Source organism: Eublepharis macularius, chromosome 14 (assembly GCF_028583425.1).
Source record: "Eublepharis macularius isolate TG4126 chromosome 14, MPM_Emac_v1.0, whole genome shotgun sequence".
In the NCBI taxonomy this organism is placed as follows: Eukaryota; Metazoa; Chordata; class Lepidosauria; order Squamata; family Eublepharidae; genus Eublepharis; species Eublepharis macularius.
The window spans coordinates 57,097,723-57,117,208 of record NC_072803.1 but is presented as its reverse complement, the minus strand read 5'-3'; the positions used below and the strand labels follow the sequence as shown (position 1 = coordinate 57,117,208).

The 19,486-nt window shown below is 48.6% G+C and overlaps 1 protein-coding gene across 2 annotated transcripts in view; it reads right to left on the bottom strand.

Moving 5' to 3' along the window:
• SH2D3C (SH2 domain containing 3C) overlaps positions 1-19,486 on the bottom strand; it is an 81,171-nt gene that overhangs the window by 20,373 nt on the left and 41,312 nt on the right. Inside the window, exon 1 of one of the 2 annotated variants that reach the window (XM_054998590.1) lies at positions 11,677-11,758. The exons of the other annotated variant lie outside the window; for it this stretch is intronic. Coding sequence (XP_054854565.1) covers positions 11,677-11,757 — 81 coding nt within the window. The 5' untranslated portion in view covers position 11,758. Of the gene's footprint in view, positions 1-11,676; positions 11,759-19,486 lie in introns of those variants that run through there. 2 annotated transcript variants of the gene reach the window in all.

Below are 19,486 nucleotides of genomic sequence, written 5' to 3'. Positions count from 1 at the left end.
ATGTTATTCAGTATAGCTTTCTTCCGGGAAAGTGTCCTTAGGACTGCAGCCTATGAAAGCAATCCCATGCAAGTCAGCTAAGAATCCTATTGAGGTTTATTCAGTGGGGCTTACTCCCAGGAAAGCGTTCTTAGGGTTGCACCGTAAGGCTGCAGTCCTAGTCATACTTACCTGGGAATGACACCATTGAATAAAGCAGGGCCTCTGAGTAAACATGCAGGGGTTTGCACTATAAAGTGAACTGACAATGAAATGCCCAAGGGCCACTGATATAAGCACTGCTGCAGTGGAGTTTTTTTAACTCAGAGCCAAGCTACAAGTGACGAATTACACTTGCCTGGCAAGTGAACAGACTCACGTGTATTCCTCCCTGTTCACTTGCCATTCACTTGCTCTCCACCAAGTGGAGAGCAAGTGAATGGCAAGTGAACAGGGAGGAACACGCGTGAGTCTGTTCACTTGCCAGGCAAGTGTAATTCGTCACTTGTAGCTTGGCTCTCAGTTCTGCCCAATTTCTCTTTCTCTCCCAGACCACAAACTCAGCACTGCCTCCTAGCGGAACAGACTGCCTATGAAGCTAAAGATCATCCCTTCCCCCCCCCTACCAGAGCCATCGAGAATCAACCTCTGTCCTCTGGAATTTTCAGACCTCAGGGTGCCTCGGGCCACACTCTTCTTCCAGCATTGTACCACTAATGCCTCCCCCACACACACCACCACCCTGTTTTCTCTGTGTTTGATTTCCAGGGAAACTATGGCCAGCTAGATGGGTTTGAAAGGATCCTTTCTTTGGTGAAGTAACCATATAAACTCTGTCCCGGTGAAACTACTGCTGATACAAGCTCACTGGCGCTCCAACATGATTGAGCAAGTGCCGCCTGCATTAAGCATGGTGGACCTAACCTCGCCTTTACAGTTTCACCTGTCAGCTCTCCCTGCTGTATTACATTCTTCAGTTCTCTGAGGGATTGTATATGGGGGGTCACTGAATTTTTGGTAAGGTAGTCACTTTCTGCCATGAATAATCCTAAAAATTCTGGGGAGATTTTTTTAACCGAACAAGAAGCAGGCACTAGCGGGTCTGAAACAGAACAATGCACTGGTAGGAAATCCTTCTGTTCCCCCCAATATTAGTGACGGATTGAACAGAAAGGCAGAAGCCTGGCCCTCAAAGGGTTAACCCCGCTGCTTGTCAGCCTGCTAGTGTAATGAATAATAATGACAGATTTAACAGGGAATTGTCTGCATAAAGATGAGCTTTCCCCTAATACTCATGCACCTGAGCCTTAAACATACAATCCCACCCTCTTCATTTCCCTCTGCTCGCTCCCCCTCACCCACTCCCACTCCCCGGGGAGAGACGAGCCAATGATGTAATGTCTCAGCTCCACTGAATCAGGGACATGCAAGAGCAGCCGTGGCAGACCCAGTGCGATGCTCCAGGCGAATGTGGCAGAGAGGTTCCCGGTTCCCGTGGGGACACTAAGCAGCTAGTGTATGTATTGTGTTTGAGCTGGTGGAGGGGGCAGGAGGATGCTGGCTCTTGTGCACAGAAACTTCCTCTGCTATGGCCCAAGGGCTATCAGGTTTGTTTGTGCTAGAAAGCATCTCTAGGTGTGTGTGGACTAGCCATTTGATTCAACTCGGGAAATTCTTGATGGGCTGCTATCCTGGAAGGCCACTGGTGGCCAGAGGGAAGCTGAGCACAGTGGCCCTGCCAGTGCTGGCAGAGCCACAGGGGCCACATGGCCAGGGCTTTTTTTCAGCTGGAACGCGGTGGGACGGAGTCCCGGCACCTCTTGAAAATGGTCACAAGGCCTGTGGCCCTGCCCCCTGATCTCCAGACAGAGGGGAGTTGAGATTGCCCTCCGCACCTAAACTCCCCTCTGTCTGGAGATCACGGGGCGGGGCCACCGGCCATGTGACCATTTTTGCCAAGGGTGATTTAAACTTTAAAAAACTCCTCCCTTTGTTCCAGCTGACCCAAAGTGACGTCATTGTGCGGTCCTGAGTTCTACCACCTCATTTCCCAGAAAAAAAGTCCTGCACATGGCTAAGACTTCAGTAATGATTATAAGCAGGGTTTTTTTTCTGGGAAAAGAGGTGGTGGGACCAAACAATGATGTCACTTTGGGTCAGCTGGAACAAAGGGAGGAGTTTTTTAAAGTTTAAATCGCCCTTGGCGAAAATGGTCACATGGCTGGTGGCCCCGCCCCAGATCTCCAGACAGAGGGGAGTTTAGATTGCCCTCCACGCCAGCGGCGCAGAGGGCAATCTAAACTCCCCTCTGTCTGGAGATAGGGCGGGGCCACCAGCCATATGACCATTTTCAAGAGGCGCCGGAACTCCATTCCACTGCGTTCCAGCTGAAAAAAAGCCCTGGTTTTGAACATTTGAAAGTGCTCTTTACACATAGAGCATTAGTATTTTTCAACTGTTCTTTTAGTTCACAGGAGGACTAGTTTCCTTGGGTGGGATCTTTCTTTCGTTCTAGAATCTCTGTCGTCCACCAGCATGTATTAAATTTACATAGCAGCTGGGCCTGCACATGGTCTCTTAAGTGTTTCTGAGTCTGCACTTTTGCTTAAGAATATTAGAAGTGCCTTGCAGATGCAGCCCAAAAGCCCACCTATGGTTGTCTAGCATTCTTTGTTAGAATGTCTGCAACCAGCAAGAGTCAGGCGGTGCATCAGAAATTGGCCAGTCAAGTGGTGGACTGTATTCTGACCTCTGCTTGCTTCTATTGTAGTGAACAAGAAGTTGTTGGTTCTTTTTTTTGTGTGTGATCGCACATCTAAATGTTGGGGCAGACTGAGAAGTTAAAACGGCACTGAAGCGTACTAAGTCAAGTGGGCCCTGCAGTATCGGCAGAACTGACCCTGGGGTTGCCATTTGTCCACTTCCCTTGCCAGCATCCCCTGCCTCCCCTGCCCATGCTTAATGGGGCAACAGGAGAGAAATCACACAAAAACCCACACGAATGACCAAAAAACCAGAAGTGATGTTGCATAATACTCTAGGAATCCCCCGTGATCTGTACTATGGTAAAAACTATAGAGATTTAGTTGATTCCTAGAGCATCACACAAGGAGGTGCCATCACTTCTGGTTTTTGTTTTCTTTTTACCAGAAATGACATCATGATGTTGCTGTTCTTGCATACCTGGCGCCAATTCTGTCACCAATTGTCAGCCAAGGGCTGGCAAACTTAGGTGATACTTATAATCAGGGCTTTTTTTCAGAGGGAACGCAGTGGAACGGAGTTCCGGCACCTCTTAAAAATGGTCACATGGCCGGTGGCCCTGCCCCCTGATCTCCAGACAGAGGGGAGTTTAGGTGCGGAGGGCAATCTAAACTCCCCTGTCTGGAGATCAGGGGGCAGGGCCACCAGCCATGTGACCATTTTCGCCGATGGGCAATTTAAACTTTAAAAAACTCCCCCCTTGTTCCAGCTGACCCAAAGTGACATCATTGTGCGATCTTGAGTTCCACCACTGAGTTCCACCACCATGTATGGAATGAGAATAATAGCAATGTGCCTTATGAGATTTGTTTTTTAAAAATTGAATTTCTATATCACCATATCCTAAAGTCCCTTAGCCAACTTCCAGAAATGGAAATCCATCACATATTGAAGCACTCAATAAGACCAATGGAGCAGCAAGCAAAACTGAGTCCCATAAAAGTTACTTACAAGTTACAAATGCATTATAATTTCAGGTAGTAACAAACTCTAAAAGCCACGGCATTCAAAATCAATGCTAATCCTTCCATCTCTGAGCAGTTCCTGAGATGCCATTCTGCAAAGGAAGTCTTGGCCCTGCTTTCTTTTTTTTAAAGAAGTCTCAAAAGAATTTTACCTAGGAATTCTCAGCCTAATTTTTCAAAGCAGCTTCCAAATAAAATACTTAAAATTACACCCATAAAACTGTCAACAAATCAAACAATGCAAGACAGAGCAGTCATTAACAAGAGCCAGTTCACATCAAACAAAAACAACAACCATCTATTGAGTATTTCAAAGACTTGAGTGTATGGGAAAGACTGTCTGACACCCAAAATATAGAAGACCAGGCACCGCTGTGGAGAAGGGCATTCCACAGTCAGGGTGCCACCCCAGAAAAGACCTTTCCCCACCCACCACACTTCCTACCATATGGGCACCTGAAGATTAATTTTTGGGCTGATCTTAATTCTTAGTTGAGTCTCCTTGGAAAAAAGAATCCCTAATGTTGGTGGGGGCCACAACTAATTTGGCCCTGGAGACAGCCATTTAATGATCAAATTTCTTATGGTTAGGAACTCAAAGGGTGGGGAAAGCTCTCCTGTTTATCTTAATGGATAGGAGGGCTCCTACAGAGAATGACGGAAGAGTTGTTTGAGGTATTGCAAGATGGATTATGTAAATGAGAATGACCTACAGATAACTACAAGGCAGACAGAATACTCAAGGCCTCTGCAGAGCCGGATTTAAAGGCTCTGGTTCTTTCCCACAAAGTGCCCCTTCAGCATTAAAAATGAATGGTGGCCAGAGGTCCAGGTCCTTCGGTCATCCCAGGGGTTGCCTTAGGCCAGAACAGATGTAGTTGCCATGACAACCCCCTCCTCAGCCACAGAAACTCCGGCTTCTTTCAGTGTGGCATGTGTGGAAAAATCCCCTTTTGGAGCAAATTTCTCTGCAGCTGAGGCAGGCCTAGTCTTGTCAGCCACCAACACTGAAAAAGATGGAGCTGTCGGTGGGCAGAGAGGGTGGACAAAGATGGGGTGGCAAGTCACCTAGACATTCAGATAAGGGGGAGAGATCATATCCCCCCCCCGAATTTCACAGATAAAAATAGGGACACTCCTGTGCGCTAATCTCAAACCCAAGCTCATTCTCTCCCCTTAACCAACCCAGTGTTTGTATCTGAAAGCTGTATGTTGAATTCATTTTCTTTATAGTAACTGACATTAGATTCTGCCCCCTCCCCAGACTTCTTGAGACCCTCAAGGAGGAAGCTAGACTCTGTCAAGGGATAACTAGCAATTTGGTGTCACCTAGGAATCTGCAAAAATAAGGACTGTTGTACCAGAGGGCAGGGCCCTCAAATCCGGACTGTCTCTGGTTAAACTGAGAGGCTGAGCAGAGCATATGGAGTCAAGGGGATGAGTTTGCCATATTCACCTCCCCTTCTGTTCACCCCAGATCCATCTTTCTGCGTGTGACCTGTGGGGAGGACAATTTTCTCTCCTGCCTTCTGTGTTTCTGCCCTTCTCCGCCTCTCCAAAGAACCTCCTGTGGAGAACGACAAGGGAGGCTGGAGGGACGTGACTGTGGGCCAGGTGGGAGGCAGAGTGACCTTGATGCAATACAGAAAAAGAAAAAGAAAGGCCAAGAAGAAACAAAGAGAGGAAAACGGAGGCTGAAGGGAGTCGGAGAACACCGAGTAACAAAAGAGTTATTTACTATCTAATAGCAAGCCCTTGCATCATCATTAACTGGAGACGTGCTTCTCTCCAGAATACAAACACGTGTTTGCTTGTGTGCCTCCTCTACAAAAAATTCACATTAGTCTCTTGAGAGAGAGAGCGAGGTATTCCTTCCTAACCATGCCCTTTTGAACCTCTTCTACCACCAATCTAAAAAAAAAAACACACGGAGGATGGGCTGCGTCAAGGACCTCAGCCATCACTGTACCCACCCAAGCGCTGAGAGGCTGCGTCTGCTCTGACCTCTCTCTTGGAAGCACACCACGTGCAAGCAGATGAGGGGGTTTAAGGGGACTGGGGGTGGAGGGATGGAACGCATTCCTGTGGCAGGAACAGAGAGAGCACCTCTGCCTAATATCCGATTCTGAAACCTGCCCGATTGACTTGCAGATGGAAAATAAAAATCCACTCTTGGAGCCAAGGGAGCCAACAGCCCTACCCTGAAAAACTATACATGTGTACTGATTTTTACAGGTGTACCCCCCCCCCAATCCTAGTACAAGAATGCTTATACATGGTTTTAGTGTTATGTACAGAAACATTCATGGCTACTCTTGGCTTCTGGCTTTGCGGGCATTTGTCAGACTGCTTGCACGCACTGACAAACTTGCTACTTCCGTAAGGACTGAGAATCTGTGGTTTAAAAAAAAAAGCTAAAATGGTCAGAAATCTAAACACCACGCCCAATACCGAGCCATGTGCATGGAACAGTCACAGCAGTTAAGTGCATCTATTCCATAATTTATAAACAGACCATTTGATCTCACAATGAGCCACAACATTAAGAACATGCAAAGGTTTTTTTTAAAAAAAACTGTGTGGGCTGAGGGGCTCTGTGCCTGCTCAAGAATTCTGTGCAACTCCAAAGCTTGCACCATTCACACAGACAGGACCTTTGCAACATAAGGCTTAGATCATACCTGTGAATCACACATGCCCAAACATCAGGCCAGGGGATACGTGGCAATGCTGATGTTTTGATATTGTCTTTTGGGCTAGGAACAGAGAGCTGGCTGATCCCATCCTTCGGCCCAAACCCAAAGAAGCTTCAGGGAGCCAAAGTGGCAAGATGAGAAGGATGGAGCTGCTTTGGGACTGAAAGAAGACCCAAACAAGAGACTTGGGCTTTCCTTTAAAATAGCTAAGAAGACAGGCTTTGGAGGGTCACTGACATCTGGAAGTGATGCTTCATGTTGCTGCAGGGAAGATATATTCATTGCTTTTTTAAAAGTGGAGGAGTCAGGTACAGTGTATATGGTGGGGGGGGAGAATATAAGTGAATGCACTGAAGAGATCCCCCAGAGAAGTACACTTAACTGCTGTGGGTGGGGGGGGGGGGACGGGACGACTTGGTCTTTTATGTTGATGCAATGGCCAGTTTAGATACCTAGACGCAGATGGGTGCGTGGGTGTGCGATGTGTGTGTACAGAATATACATCCATCTATCCATCCGTTATCCCACACCAAATGCTGCATCTCTCTTCCCTGGGCTTCCATTGGCCAGAAATGATGTCATTGTTCCGAGCGCCATGCACGCTGCTATTGGTGGGAAGAGGCAGAGATGCTGCTGTCAGCTGGAAAGGCCTCGGTCATTCATGCCGAGTTCAGCATGCGCCGGTTTGGGCAGAAAAGCGGTTAGGCATAAAAGATTGCTGGTGGGTCAGGTGAATGCTGGAGGAGGAGAGGGTGGGCTGCGGTTCTCTTAATCACCAGGACACGAAGAAAAGTGCAGAATTAAACCGTACCACACCTTTGTTAACCCTTGCGAGGCTACGTACCTTCTGAATTCCTTTCTATTCTAAGCTGAAGAAATCTGAGACAGAATTTTTTTCCCCCTTTCTACAACACGGCTGACCTTTCATGCTTTGGGCATTTTGTCTGCATAGTAGCAGAAGGCTTAAGGAGCCAGCCTTGATCACAAAGAAGTACATGAGGATAGACTTTGTTGCAGATTTTTGCTGGGAAACCTCACAGCTTAAACCATGACGGCTCTTGCCAAGGGGATCGAGATTAGCTGCTTGTAACATGATTTTTACAAAGCATTTGTGTCCCACTGTTGATCCAACCTGCCCAGGAAAGGCAGAGAGGGGCATTTTCTCTGGCACCCACGGAAAGTATCAATGCAGAAATAGCAATCAATGAGGTCAAGAATATTTCCGTTGGACTGTGGCCAGACTCCCCCGTCCCATTTGACTATCTGAGAGCCTTTATCCAGCCCTTTCTCCAAAGAGAGAGGCACGCACAATCCCCCCTCCCATTTTATTGTCAGAATAAATTTAACAACTAGGTGAGGCTGAAAAGCAGAGCCAGGCCCAAGGGCACTCAGTAAGCTCTGAGGCTAGCATTTGAACCCAGGTCTCTTTAGCACTCTGACCTCTGCTGGCTTCACACAGTGACAGAGCTTTATGTAACTCCAGAGAGGTGATAAATACTGCACCATGGTGGGGCGGCAGGAAAACTAAGCTCACATCCTTGTTCTGCCTTCTGCGTGGAGTATACCTGAAGCAAATAATTCTCCAAGGCTGGTCTGATCATCAGGCAGAGGGCCACATGCTGGTCTTTAAGAGGCTACTGGACCCACATCTTACTCTTTGACTGCAAACCAACATGGCTACCCACCTGAAAATATTCTTTGTGCATCCAATCTGGATTTCCTGCTTCATCCCCCAAAACACTTTGACCTGGCCCTGTCATTATCTTCTATACTATTTGAAAATGGTGGCTTGGGGAAGAAATGAGATGATAAAGATATATAAGAAAGCTATCCAAATGTTAACAGCACAGAAGGGATTAGACCCACTCAGAGAGGCAGAACATCAGGCTTTGGCAGAGGTCCCTTTTGAGCATGTGTGGGATCAGCAATGAACCATTTCCGGGGGCCGGGCGTAAGAAGAGCCCTGTTGGATCAAAGCACCTTGATCCCAAACGTGTATAGCCTGATGTTTTTGGAAACCCACCAACACAGCACGAAGGCCTATATTTTCCTCTCCACAGCAAGTGCTGTTTGGGAGCAGACTGCCTCTGATCATGGAGGTTCCACTGAGCCACCACCGCTAACAGCTGTTGATAGTGTGATGCTCTTTAGGGTTGTCAATTTCCAGGTGGAAACTGGAGCTCTCCTGGAATTATAACTCATCTCCAGACGACAGAGTTGAGTTACCCTGGAGAAAATGGTTGTTTGGAAGGGTAGACTCTATGACATTATACTCCACCGAGATCCCTCCCTCCCCTAACCCTGCCCTCCCCAGGTTCTACCCCCTCCCCTATCACTAGGAATTTCCTAACCCAGAGTTGGCAATCCTATGCTCCAAGAATTGGGTAAAGAGCATGTTGGGATTGGCAGGTCACTGCCGCTAGGCCCTCCCACTGAACCACGGGTTGCTCAACGAGAGATTTAAGATTCCTTTTCACATGGACCATTATGTCCTCTCAGATGATCTCAAGAGTAGGACAACCAATTCTGTGCGCCCCACTGCTGTGGAGCAAACTGTCTCAGCCTGTGCTTTCATGCTATAAACCCAGACTCGCACTGTATCCCTCTCTCTCTCATCTGATCACCTTCAGTACAGCAGGGGCAAATTTTAAAGTCATCTTTAGATAGGAAGTACTTGGAGGGTGCAAAGAGCAACGGGCAAGGAGATCCTTGACACGGGTTGCTGTGCCTTCCGTTCTTCCCTCTTTGGAGTTGCATTATTATGTAGTGCGTATGCACTATGGACCACATAGAGAGATTTCAACTCTAGGTAGGTCATTGATATCGATGGGGAACCTGGGGGCTGAGGAATGGGGAATTAATTTTCCCCGCCTGTGCTGCTTCTCTTGTGGAAAATGCCCCTCCACTGGACTGTTTTAAGCCATGGTAAGGGGGAATAAAAATACAGGTACCCATTTTTTTTTTCTTAAATGAGATAAAAGCAACTTGAGGAGTCAGGCATTTTACAGAAATGTCACAGGGTGGAGAATTAACTCCCCCCCCAACACTATGGTTCAATCCATATCAGGAGCCCTGCATCAAAACTGTACACATGGAGGTCCAGTACCACAGATATGATAGGGAGGGGAGGTTTGTTTAAGTTCTGCTCAGCTGAGAGGGTCAGAGAAGCCCTGTTTGGAAATAATGTGAAGTTATAGCAAAGATGATTGCAGCGGGTCTGGAAGAGGTGTTCAGACTTGAAGAATGGCAACACAGTCCTACCACAAATATACTGCAACCCCCAGTGTGGGAAACACAAAGAAAAGGATAACACTATGCACAAAAACCCAACCTACACTACCTGGCCTTTCTAGGGAGGGGAAGAATGGATAGCGCTCATACGTCAGCAGCGGCAGGAGAGATGAGAGCAAGCTAATTCAGTGCTGTTGCTTTCTGGTCCCAGTTTTCAGGATTACATCATGCTAAAGTAATCAATTTTCCCCCTCCAGCAAGCGGAAACCCTGCAACATTTTAAATACATTTTGAAGTCACAAAATGAGGACAGGGCATTTTCAAAGGAGGAACCGTACCCAAACCAAATCATTTCCCTCCGGAAAAAAGAACCCACGAACAAGGTGCAGGGCACAAACCTTATTATTAAACTGTCTCTATCCCTGACAGGTACACACAACCCTTCACCCAGGGCTAAAGGCCTCACTCAGCCTGGCTTCTGTCTGCATCCCAGCTCCATGACTTGAACACTCTCTTTGTTGCACGTCCCAGGGCTTCTGAGACCGCACTGCCCCGGATGCATTCCAAACTGGCAGGTTATATGCAGGTATTTCCTTAGAGCCCCCTCAGACCTTGTATTCAGGCAACTTATGCAAAGGAAGCTAATTATAAGGCAGGCTCCCATCAGGCCCCCCTTCCCCAATACCTGCCTCGTCTTGAGCTACAAGAAACCCTGGACCATCTGTGGACAATCCCTTCCTCAGGCGGCACACGGTTGGGCACCGCACAGAGTCTGTTTTGCCAGCTGCAACAAGGGATTAAGCAGCAGACAAGAGCCCTGCCAAGAGGGCAGGGGAGCTATTTGGGGGCGGGGGGAGGATGAACCAAAAAAGGAATCCCTCGATGAACAGGGATGGATAATGTGGGAGGAGGACTGAGGGAAGGAAAGGAAAGACCCTTCTATTTTCTACCTACATGCAGAGGTTAATTCTGACCACTTTCTTCACCTTTGCAGCAGATGCAGCACACGCCCCCTTCCTCCAGCAGGTACATATCCTACGCAGTATCAGTTACAGTGTACCAGTCAGGAATGGCACAAAACCCACCTGCCCTCACCTCTGCACAGCTGGCTGGCACTGTGACTTGGAAGAAGGAGTGGGACTCTTTGCTCCTGTGCCCCCGTAAGTCTGAGTCAGACCAAGGCGGGCAGACCCCTTGCCAAGTCATGACTCATACCCACTCGCCGCAAACCTGATCCTAAGACAGAATTGCACCTCCAAGAGATTCTGTGTCATAAGCGGAATGGAAAAGAGACCAGGTATCAAATTTGAACAGAGAGAATAATACAAGGGTGGTGTAGAGAATAACCAAGATATTCCTCAGTAGGAGTCCATGGATCTGCCTCCCCATTAATTTTTTTCCCCAAATGGGATCTCTAGAGTCAGATTTGCAGGGGGTGCACGTTGCAAAGAATAAAGATAAGTTGGAGGGGCCCCCAATTTCTGGATTTGGAAGAACACTCTATTCTCCTTCTAAGCCCCAGGATGAGTGAACCAGGGCAAAAGGAATCTCCATTCTAGCACACACCCCAAACCAGTCTTGTAAATCCTTATTCCTCCCCATATTTCCACCCTAAAAAGGAGACGCTGGAACTGTGTGGAGGGCCCGACTTAGACCAGAAAGAATGAACGGAGAAATAGGGAATTCCCTGAAAAGGAGACACACAGGAGCCAGAAGAGATTCCCACCTGCCCCCCTCGGGGTAACTTGCAAAGGGGGGGGGGGGGTTGCAGCCCCGTTGAGGGAGAGATCCAGGTGTTCGTGCCCCCCCCTTCTGCCACAATGAACCTGGGGGGAGCAGCTCCCATCTGCCTGGGAAAACCCGGAGAATCTCCCCCCGCATCCTTCCAGGCAGCTTCGGGGATGGGGGGCTCCCCTCTCGCACCCCCCTCCCGCTGGGCCCCGGATCCCCCCCTCCGCCGGGAGAATGCCCGGGAGGCGCCGCGCCCCCGCCGCCGGAGCCCACCCGGCCGGCCTCGCCGCCGGGCTAAGGGAGAGTCTCACCTGCACTTGCATGAAGGAGCCCCGGTAGAAGCAGCAGGCGGCCGCCGACAGGGCGCTCCAGAGGCTGCAGCGGTCCGTCATGGTGCCGGCTCCCAGCCCCAGCCGCAGCGCGCCCGGCTTTGCCGCTGCTGGGCTTTAACTTCGCCCGCTGCCGCTTCCCCATTACCTCATCGCCGCTCGGGGGCGGGGCCGGGGGGCGGGGCGAGCGGGAGGAGGGAGGGAAGCCGCCCCCCCCAGGAGCGCCGAGGCGCCCCCGCCCCCAAGCAGCTTTGTCTGGCCCCTCCCTGCCCCCCTCCCCCGCTGATCAGCCCCCTTGAGGGCCTCTGCCCCCGTGTGCCCTTTCTGGGCTGCCCCCACCCCCAGCTTTCTGCCTCCGCTCTCCGCCTCCCTTGCATCTCTATCTGCCCCCCCACCTAGGGTTGCCAGGTCCAACTTGGGAAATTCCAGGAGTTCTTGTGGGTGAAACCTGGAGAAAGTGGGGTTGGGGCCTTGGCGTGGCATAATTCCATAGAGTCCACCCCCCCAAAGTAGCCATTTTCTCTAGGTGAACTGATCTCTGTGGCCTGGAGACCAGTTGTAATTCCGGGAGATCTCCAGCCACTACCTGGAGTCTGGCAACCTTACCCTCACCCCAACTTGCTTCCCCTACCAGCCTGAAGGGAGGTCTCTGCAGGAGTGGGATGTTTTTGAGGGGAGGGGGGAAGCAAGCAGCCTGTGATCTCAGTGTCATCCCTCAATCCCCCCCTCCCGGATGCACCCCGTGCCCCATCACAGAGGGTGCTGAAGACAGACTGGGAGGGTACCCAAGGGGAGCTCTAGCAAGACTGGGGTCCAGTTGCACCTGAGAGACCAACTAGGTTTCCAGGGTATGAGCTTTAGAGACTCAAAGACATTTAGTTGGTCTTTAAGGTGCAACTGGATCCATATCTTCCTATTTATTTATTATTTATTTATTTATGTCATTTATAGTCCACCTTTCTCACTGAATCTTGCTCTTCTGCTGCAGACATGACTATCCACCTGAAACAATCCTTTGTCAGTCCTCCAACCCTTTGTTGGAGTGACTGACAAAGGGAGCTTTGAAAGCCCACCCCCCCCCCTGGAAATCTAGTTGGTCTCTAAGATGTGACTGGACTCAAATCTTGCTCTTCTGCTGCAGATCAACACGGCTACCCACTTGAAAACATCCTTTTTGTGACATGGAAGGTATGGATGTCGCTAGGGTTACCAGCCTCCAGGTAGTGGCTGGAGATCTCCTGGAATTACAAGTGGTCTCCAGGCCACAGAGATCAGTTCACCTGGAGAAAATGGCTACTTTGGGGGGTGAACTCTCTGGAATTATGCCATGCTGAGGTCCTTTCCCTCCCCAGACCCCACTTCCTCCAGGTTTCTCCAGGTTTCACCCCCCAGATCTCCAGGAATTTCCCAACTTGGAGCTGGCAACCCTAGATGTCGCACACCTTCTTTCGATTGTGCAGTGCAGCCCCCCCCCAATAGCTACATCTTCGTGTCACTGAAGGCTTAGCCCCCAAACTGGTTCAGGGCTCAGGGGCTCATCCACCATGTACCCTTTAATGTACATAAGCCAATGTAGTCCTCACGTTACAGCAAACACCAATTCAAGCCTCAGATGTGATGAAGAACTTCAGAGTTGGGACATGTGGCTCACGGCATGAGTAGAGTGCCCTTCTCTTACTATCAGGGCTTAGTTTTAAGCTGGGTTCCATTCCTAACACTACCAAATGCTGGACATACGCGGGTCAGAACCACCAAATTTCAAGACTACAGTCACTGTAGAAAATAATTAATGCTTCAATATATTTTTCTTTTTTCAATTGCCATTTAAAGTGCAAGGTGCATAATAAAGTTAATAAGTGATTGTAATGAATAAACTTTCACTGTTCCTTTTATGCCACTGGCAACGCAAAATTCACAAGCGTGGGTAATAGATTTGTACAAAACAAAGAGCAAGACTCACCTCTCCCCTTTCATTGCCTCATCATTACATTTTAGAAATTAATCATAAACGTGCTGGCTGAGAAGAAAGGAACAATGAACACCGTGGGTTTACTTCTGAGCACTCTAGTCCGGCCAATATACGATCACTAATTTGCCATCTCTGCTTACCAAGGGGCTAGTCCATGTTGCTCTGTTTCAAGAGCTGGTGCAGAGAAATGATCATGAGACAGAGCTGTGTCCCTAGTTCGAATCTTCACACTCAACAGATGGCTGTAGACAAAGATCTGTCCCTGAGGCTTGACTCGAAAAGATTCTGAAAGATGCATAATGGCTCTCTAACATGTCTTTTCCTGATAAACAGACACTTGGGGGGGGGGGGCATTTGGATCAGGGGCACAGTGGCAAAGTTGCTTTCCCCCTGCACTGTTGCCCCAGCTCTAGATTGATTTGTGGAGTTACTCTGAGCCCCATTGGGGGGAAATACAGACTGCATTTGAGCTAGGGAAAACAGAGAAGGAAGACTTACTCATGCTAGGATCTCAGCCTGATTTGGGACCCCCATGGCTTCTATTTATCAAAGGGGGGAGAAACATGCTGGACATCTGCTTGGAGTCTTACAGTACTTCACCTAGTTAAATCCTTTGCCTCTGCCATACTGGCCTACCTTATAAGGCTGTTGTATGGATTGCCATAAAGTAATATATGTGAAGTGCTTGGAACATTAGAATGGGTTGTATAAATACAAAGCATTATCATTACTCTTGATAGGGTTCTAATCCTGACATCCCGTAATGCCCTCTGGGTGTCAGCAGAGTTAAAGTCTTCAGATGACTCAAGCAAGTGAGCCAAGTCAAAGCTCAGAAGGGAAATAGGAGAGGTACAAGCAGGATACCCCCATCCTATACATAATTTCTTTTATTTATTTAAAAGATTTATATCACACTTTTCAGCTCAAATAGGTCCACTGAGGTGGCTAACAACTTAAAAGAGAGCAGTATAAAAACACATGCTGTAGCACGTTTAAAACCAGAATTAAAATACGTGCAAAATATGAACAGTCAGAGATGTATCAATTAAAACATAAGGTAGGGGGGAAGGTTTATTGTGGGAACCCCAGTCAAAATGAAACGCGTCTTCATCCACTGGATGGCAGTGCTAAAAGGGAAAAGGGCTAATAGCAGCTTGAGGGTGGGGAGGGATTTCTATTGGGGAAATGATACCCTCTGCTTATAAATGGGAAATGCGTGACAAGATCTCCAACATAATGTATAATTTCACTCTAAGCAACTCAGCATGCCCTCCGATGTACCATTACATTGTGTGGGATGCAGAGGGGGTAATCCCTCCCTCCCTCCCTCCCTTTAAGTTCTCCACCCAGTGTAAGACTTGCTCTTTGTCATTCCCATGTATCTTGCCAGCCTCCTAGGGAGTTCCAGTCCTTAGGGAAGCCCATTGTCTTGTTATTTGGCAGCATGCACACACACACGCAAAAATTGTGCAGCTCCTAGCCAGCTGTTTTGGATAGAGGTTTGCAATCTTAAAATTCCCTGCATCATGTCAGGCATCAAACATGATGCAGGGTTTATCCTAGGTTTGTCCTTGAGTACTTATACCACTACTGCATAATACATCGTGCACACGCATCAGTGTACTTTCTAGTATACTCAACTTGCACATCCTGTCAGTCCGATAATTTTTTGCCTGAAGCCTGCCCAACAAACTTCTATTGCTCAAAGAAAGTGCGGTTGTTATTGCGGGATAGAAGGGGTGTGCGTCAACAGTCATTCCTCTACCCGATGTTTTCACGGAGGGAAATACCATTTTCTGAGTTATGCACTGCAATAGCACAATGGAACGTGTGCAGAAGAACTTCCCGGGTGACTGTGACCCCGGTGTCAGATTTGCCTGTTTGCTTGTCTGCTGCTCTTAGCAGCACCTAGAACTGTCACTCAAGGGGCTGTATACCTTCACCTTGTGGCCATAGCATACCTGTCTGTGATTCTGGTAGACAACTCTGGGATGGCCACAAATAATTATTTCATTTTTTTTTTACTATGCCACAGTCACAAAAGTGTTACCGTGTTGCTCTATTTTGTTGTACAGTCACAAAAGTAGCAAAGCCAGGCCACCCAGGCAAATGAGAAATTTGTTCCGGGGGGGGGGGGGGGCGCTCTCCAAGCTTCTGCAATAAAAGTTTGCTGAGTACCTGGGGACCCGTCCCATACTCTCAGTCTAACCTACATTACAGGGTTGTTGTTGGGAGCGGGGTGGAGGAAAAGAGAATGATGTAATCTGCTTTGGGTCCCCATTGTGGAAAAAGTAAAGAAATGAAGTAAAATTAAATATGCAGAAAAATATGACTTTGCAGGTTAACTGACAGAAAAATACGCCCCTTCCCGAAGCAACAACCCGGATGAAGACTGAGCCTGCCACAGGGGACCAGAATGCTGAGAGCAGCTGCAAGTCAAATTAGGGGGGAGGAAACACCAGTGGAAGATGCAGGGGACTAGCATGCTCAAGCCCGTGATGTGATGTGATGTGATGTGATGTGGTGTGTGCGCGTGCACGTGTGTGCGCTCAGGTGAGCCTGATCACTTCGGATCTTTGAAGCTAAGCAGGGTCGGCCTTGGTTAGTAATTGGATGGGAGACCTCCAGTGAAGACCAGGGTTGCAGTGGCAAGCAATGGCAAACCACCTCTGTTGGTCTCTTGCCATGAAAACCCCACCTGGGGTTGCCATAAGTCAACTCTGGCTTGAGGGCACTCTTCACCACCACCCCTTTAGAAGAGCCGACAAGAGCTTGTCCCCCACACCGCCCCTTTCTCAAGTCTCGTAATGGAAGTGCCTCGCTTAGGTTTCGTTCTGTGTGTTAGTTGCTGCCTTCTAGTATGTACCTTAGCGTTCCCTCCAAGATGGAAGCAGTAAAGAGTCCTGTTATTGAAGCTACCAGCGTCTCCTGTGCGCTGGCTCTTGAGCAGGACTCATTAGCAGATGGGTGATCAGACAGGCAAGCTAACCCCTTATCTACCTTCAAAGGTAGGCTTGCCACTGCAGTGGGACACTTCCCAGCAGACCCCAGTATCGTCCACCAGCACCTGAAAAGCTGGCAACAGGAGCAAATGTCAGCAAATTGGGGGCAAAACCCGGAAGTGACGTCATTGTGTCAGGGTTTGCCAAAAATTCTATGGTTTAACTACAGAGTTTTTGGAAATACTTGAGTGCCCCCACATCATAAAATCACTTCCGTTTTGCTGCAATTGATATTGTGCACCAGTGTTTATGCTGGCATGCCTCTGCCCACCCTCCAAATGCCCCCTGGAATTCCTGGCTACAGCTTGGCAACCCTGGAACACCACACTTGAGAGTTTATAGAACCTTGCAGGATGAGATTGGAAGGGTGTGATTGGTGACAGATTTCTTACAGTGATTTCTTAAATCCCTGTGATTTCTTACAGATCCCCAGCTTGTTCTCTCTAATAGCAAACTTCACGGTTCACTTCTTATCTGCAGAGAAAGGCGAGGTTGTTGCATACACAGTGGATTCACCAGGCATGAATTAAAACATGACTTGCAATTTTAAAAGTCTTCCAAGATTTGAACTGCAAAGAGGTCACAGCCTACATCTTGGCTGAGTCAGAACCGCATGAGACTTGCATGTGAAAGATTAGATGTTTGATTCTTGCTTTTCATGATAAACTTCACCTGGATCCATGCTATGGTAACATTGACTTGACTATTGTGATGCATTATACATAGGTCTCCCATCTAAACTAACTAGGAGACTCCAATTGGTGCAAAATGCTGTGGCACGATAGTTATCAGGGGTGAGCAGGAGCATGAACATCACTCTCATCTTGCAGTCACTCCACTGGCTACTGTGCTCAGTTCAAGGTATTGGTTATCCCATACAAAGCTCTTCAGGGCCTTGGCCTGGCATACCTACGGGACTGCCTCCCTCCCTATGCTCCTCCACAGTAGCTTCATTCATCCGAATAGGTTCTCCTGCAGGCGCCAGCCTGCACATTGGCAAAATCAACAGCAGCCCGTACACGGGCTTTCTCTGTGGTGGCCCCTACCCTGTGAAATAGCCTGCCTGAGAAGGTCAGGAAAGCCCCCACAAACAATACAAAACCAAATGATTCAAAAAGGCTTTTTGCTCAGATAGGAGGGCTGTATTTTAGGTAGGGGATCTCAGATGATCTGCCAATGAGTTAGGAACCATAGACCTCACCACTATGTTGTATTGGATTTCTGCTAATGCTATGTCTTGTGAACTATTACCCCGTGGCATTGTTTATGGAAATGTTGCTGATATTGACTGTACTAATCTCATACTGTGTAATCTGCCTTGAGTCTCAGTGAGAAAGGTGGACTATAAATGCAGGGCCAGATCTAGGGTTGCCGGCGCCCAGGGCAACCCAAGTCCGGCCCCGCGCACGCGCATGCACTTCCGGTGCTGCGTGATGATGTCACTTTCGTGACATCATCATGCAGGGCGGAGCGTGCTGCCCGCGCAGCAAGCCGGGTGCTCCGGTGCACTGTGGAGTTGGCGGAGGCAGCGTGGGGCGGATAGGAAGCCATCTGCGCCATTCGCCTGCCCCGCAGGACAGGGGGCGGCCAGCTTGCCGTGAAAGGCAGTGCGGGGGGCTGGGAGGCTGCCTGAGTGCTCCCGGTGGCTGGCAGCTGCGCCAGGCGCCCCGTCCTTGGTGGCACCAGGGGAAGACTACCCCCCTGCCCCCCCTCGATCCGGCCCTGCATAAATGATGCAAATAAATAAATTAAATTAACCAGATACTAGCTTTCTTTGGACTGAGAGGTTTTGATATAAGGGATATCCAACGAAGCAAATCCCACCTCTCCGCTCCCACCCCGTTCTGTAGTGGTATCGTGAAAACAGGCTATACCATGTGATATTTGTGAATGTGTGGTTTGGTTTTTAGGAGCTACTAGAAGAACTGCCTCCTCCCATAATGCCCAGCCTGCCCGTTAAGATCCTCTTCTCATGCCCTGCTCTCTGAGCCCTGCCTGCGGAGGTGATGTGGGTAACAACCAGAGATGGGGCTTTTTCAGTGATGGCCCCTTGCCTTCGGAATGCCCCACCCCATTCCAGCTCACCTGGCACTTTCCTTGTTCTCTTCTAGGCACCAAGCCAAAGCATTTCTTTTTATCCAGCCCTTTGGGATTTCATCTTTTTTTAGTCTGCTTCTAGCCTGAGAAGCTGTTTTAGTAGTATCACTTTAGGCTGCTCAGCAGTTTGGTGTCGTGGTTAAGAGCAGCAGGACTGTAATCTGGAGAACTGGGTTTGATTCCCCACTCCTCCACTTGAAGCCAGCTAGGTGACCTTGGGTCAGTCACAGCTCTCTCAGAGCTCTCTCAGCCTCACCCACCTTACAAGGTGATTGTTGTGGGGATAATAATAGCACCATGGCTGTTGTGGGTTTTCCGGGCTGTAGACACTGAGAGATCTCTGTCTTTTGGTGCTACACCTCTGAAGATGCCAGCCACAGCTGCTGGCGAAACGTCAGGAACTACAATGCCAAGACCACGGCAATACAGCCCGGAAAACCCACAACAGCCATCGTTCTCCGGCCGTGAAAGCCTTTGACAATACAATAATAACACCCTTTGTAAACTGCTCTGAGTGGGCGTTAAGTTGTCCTGAAGGGCGGTATATAAACTGAATGTTATTATTAATGTTTGCTTTGTGTAGCTTTTATGCCCTGGCTGGTTTTTAATTGCTGTTTTTAATGGTTGGTTTTGTTGTATTGTTTAGTTGCGAATTTTCTAAACAAACAACTAACTAAGGGTTGCACTTGTAAAACTTTGGGCTTTCCCCCAAATGGTACAAAGA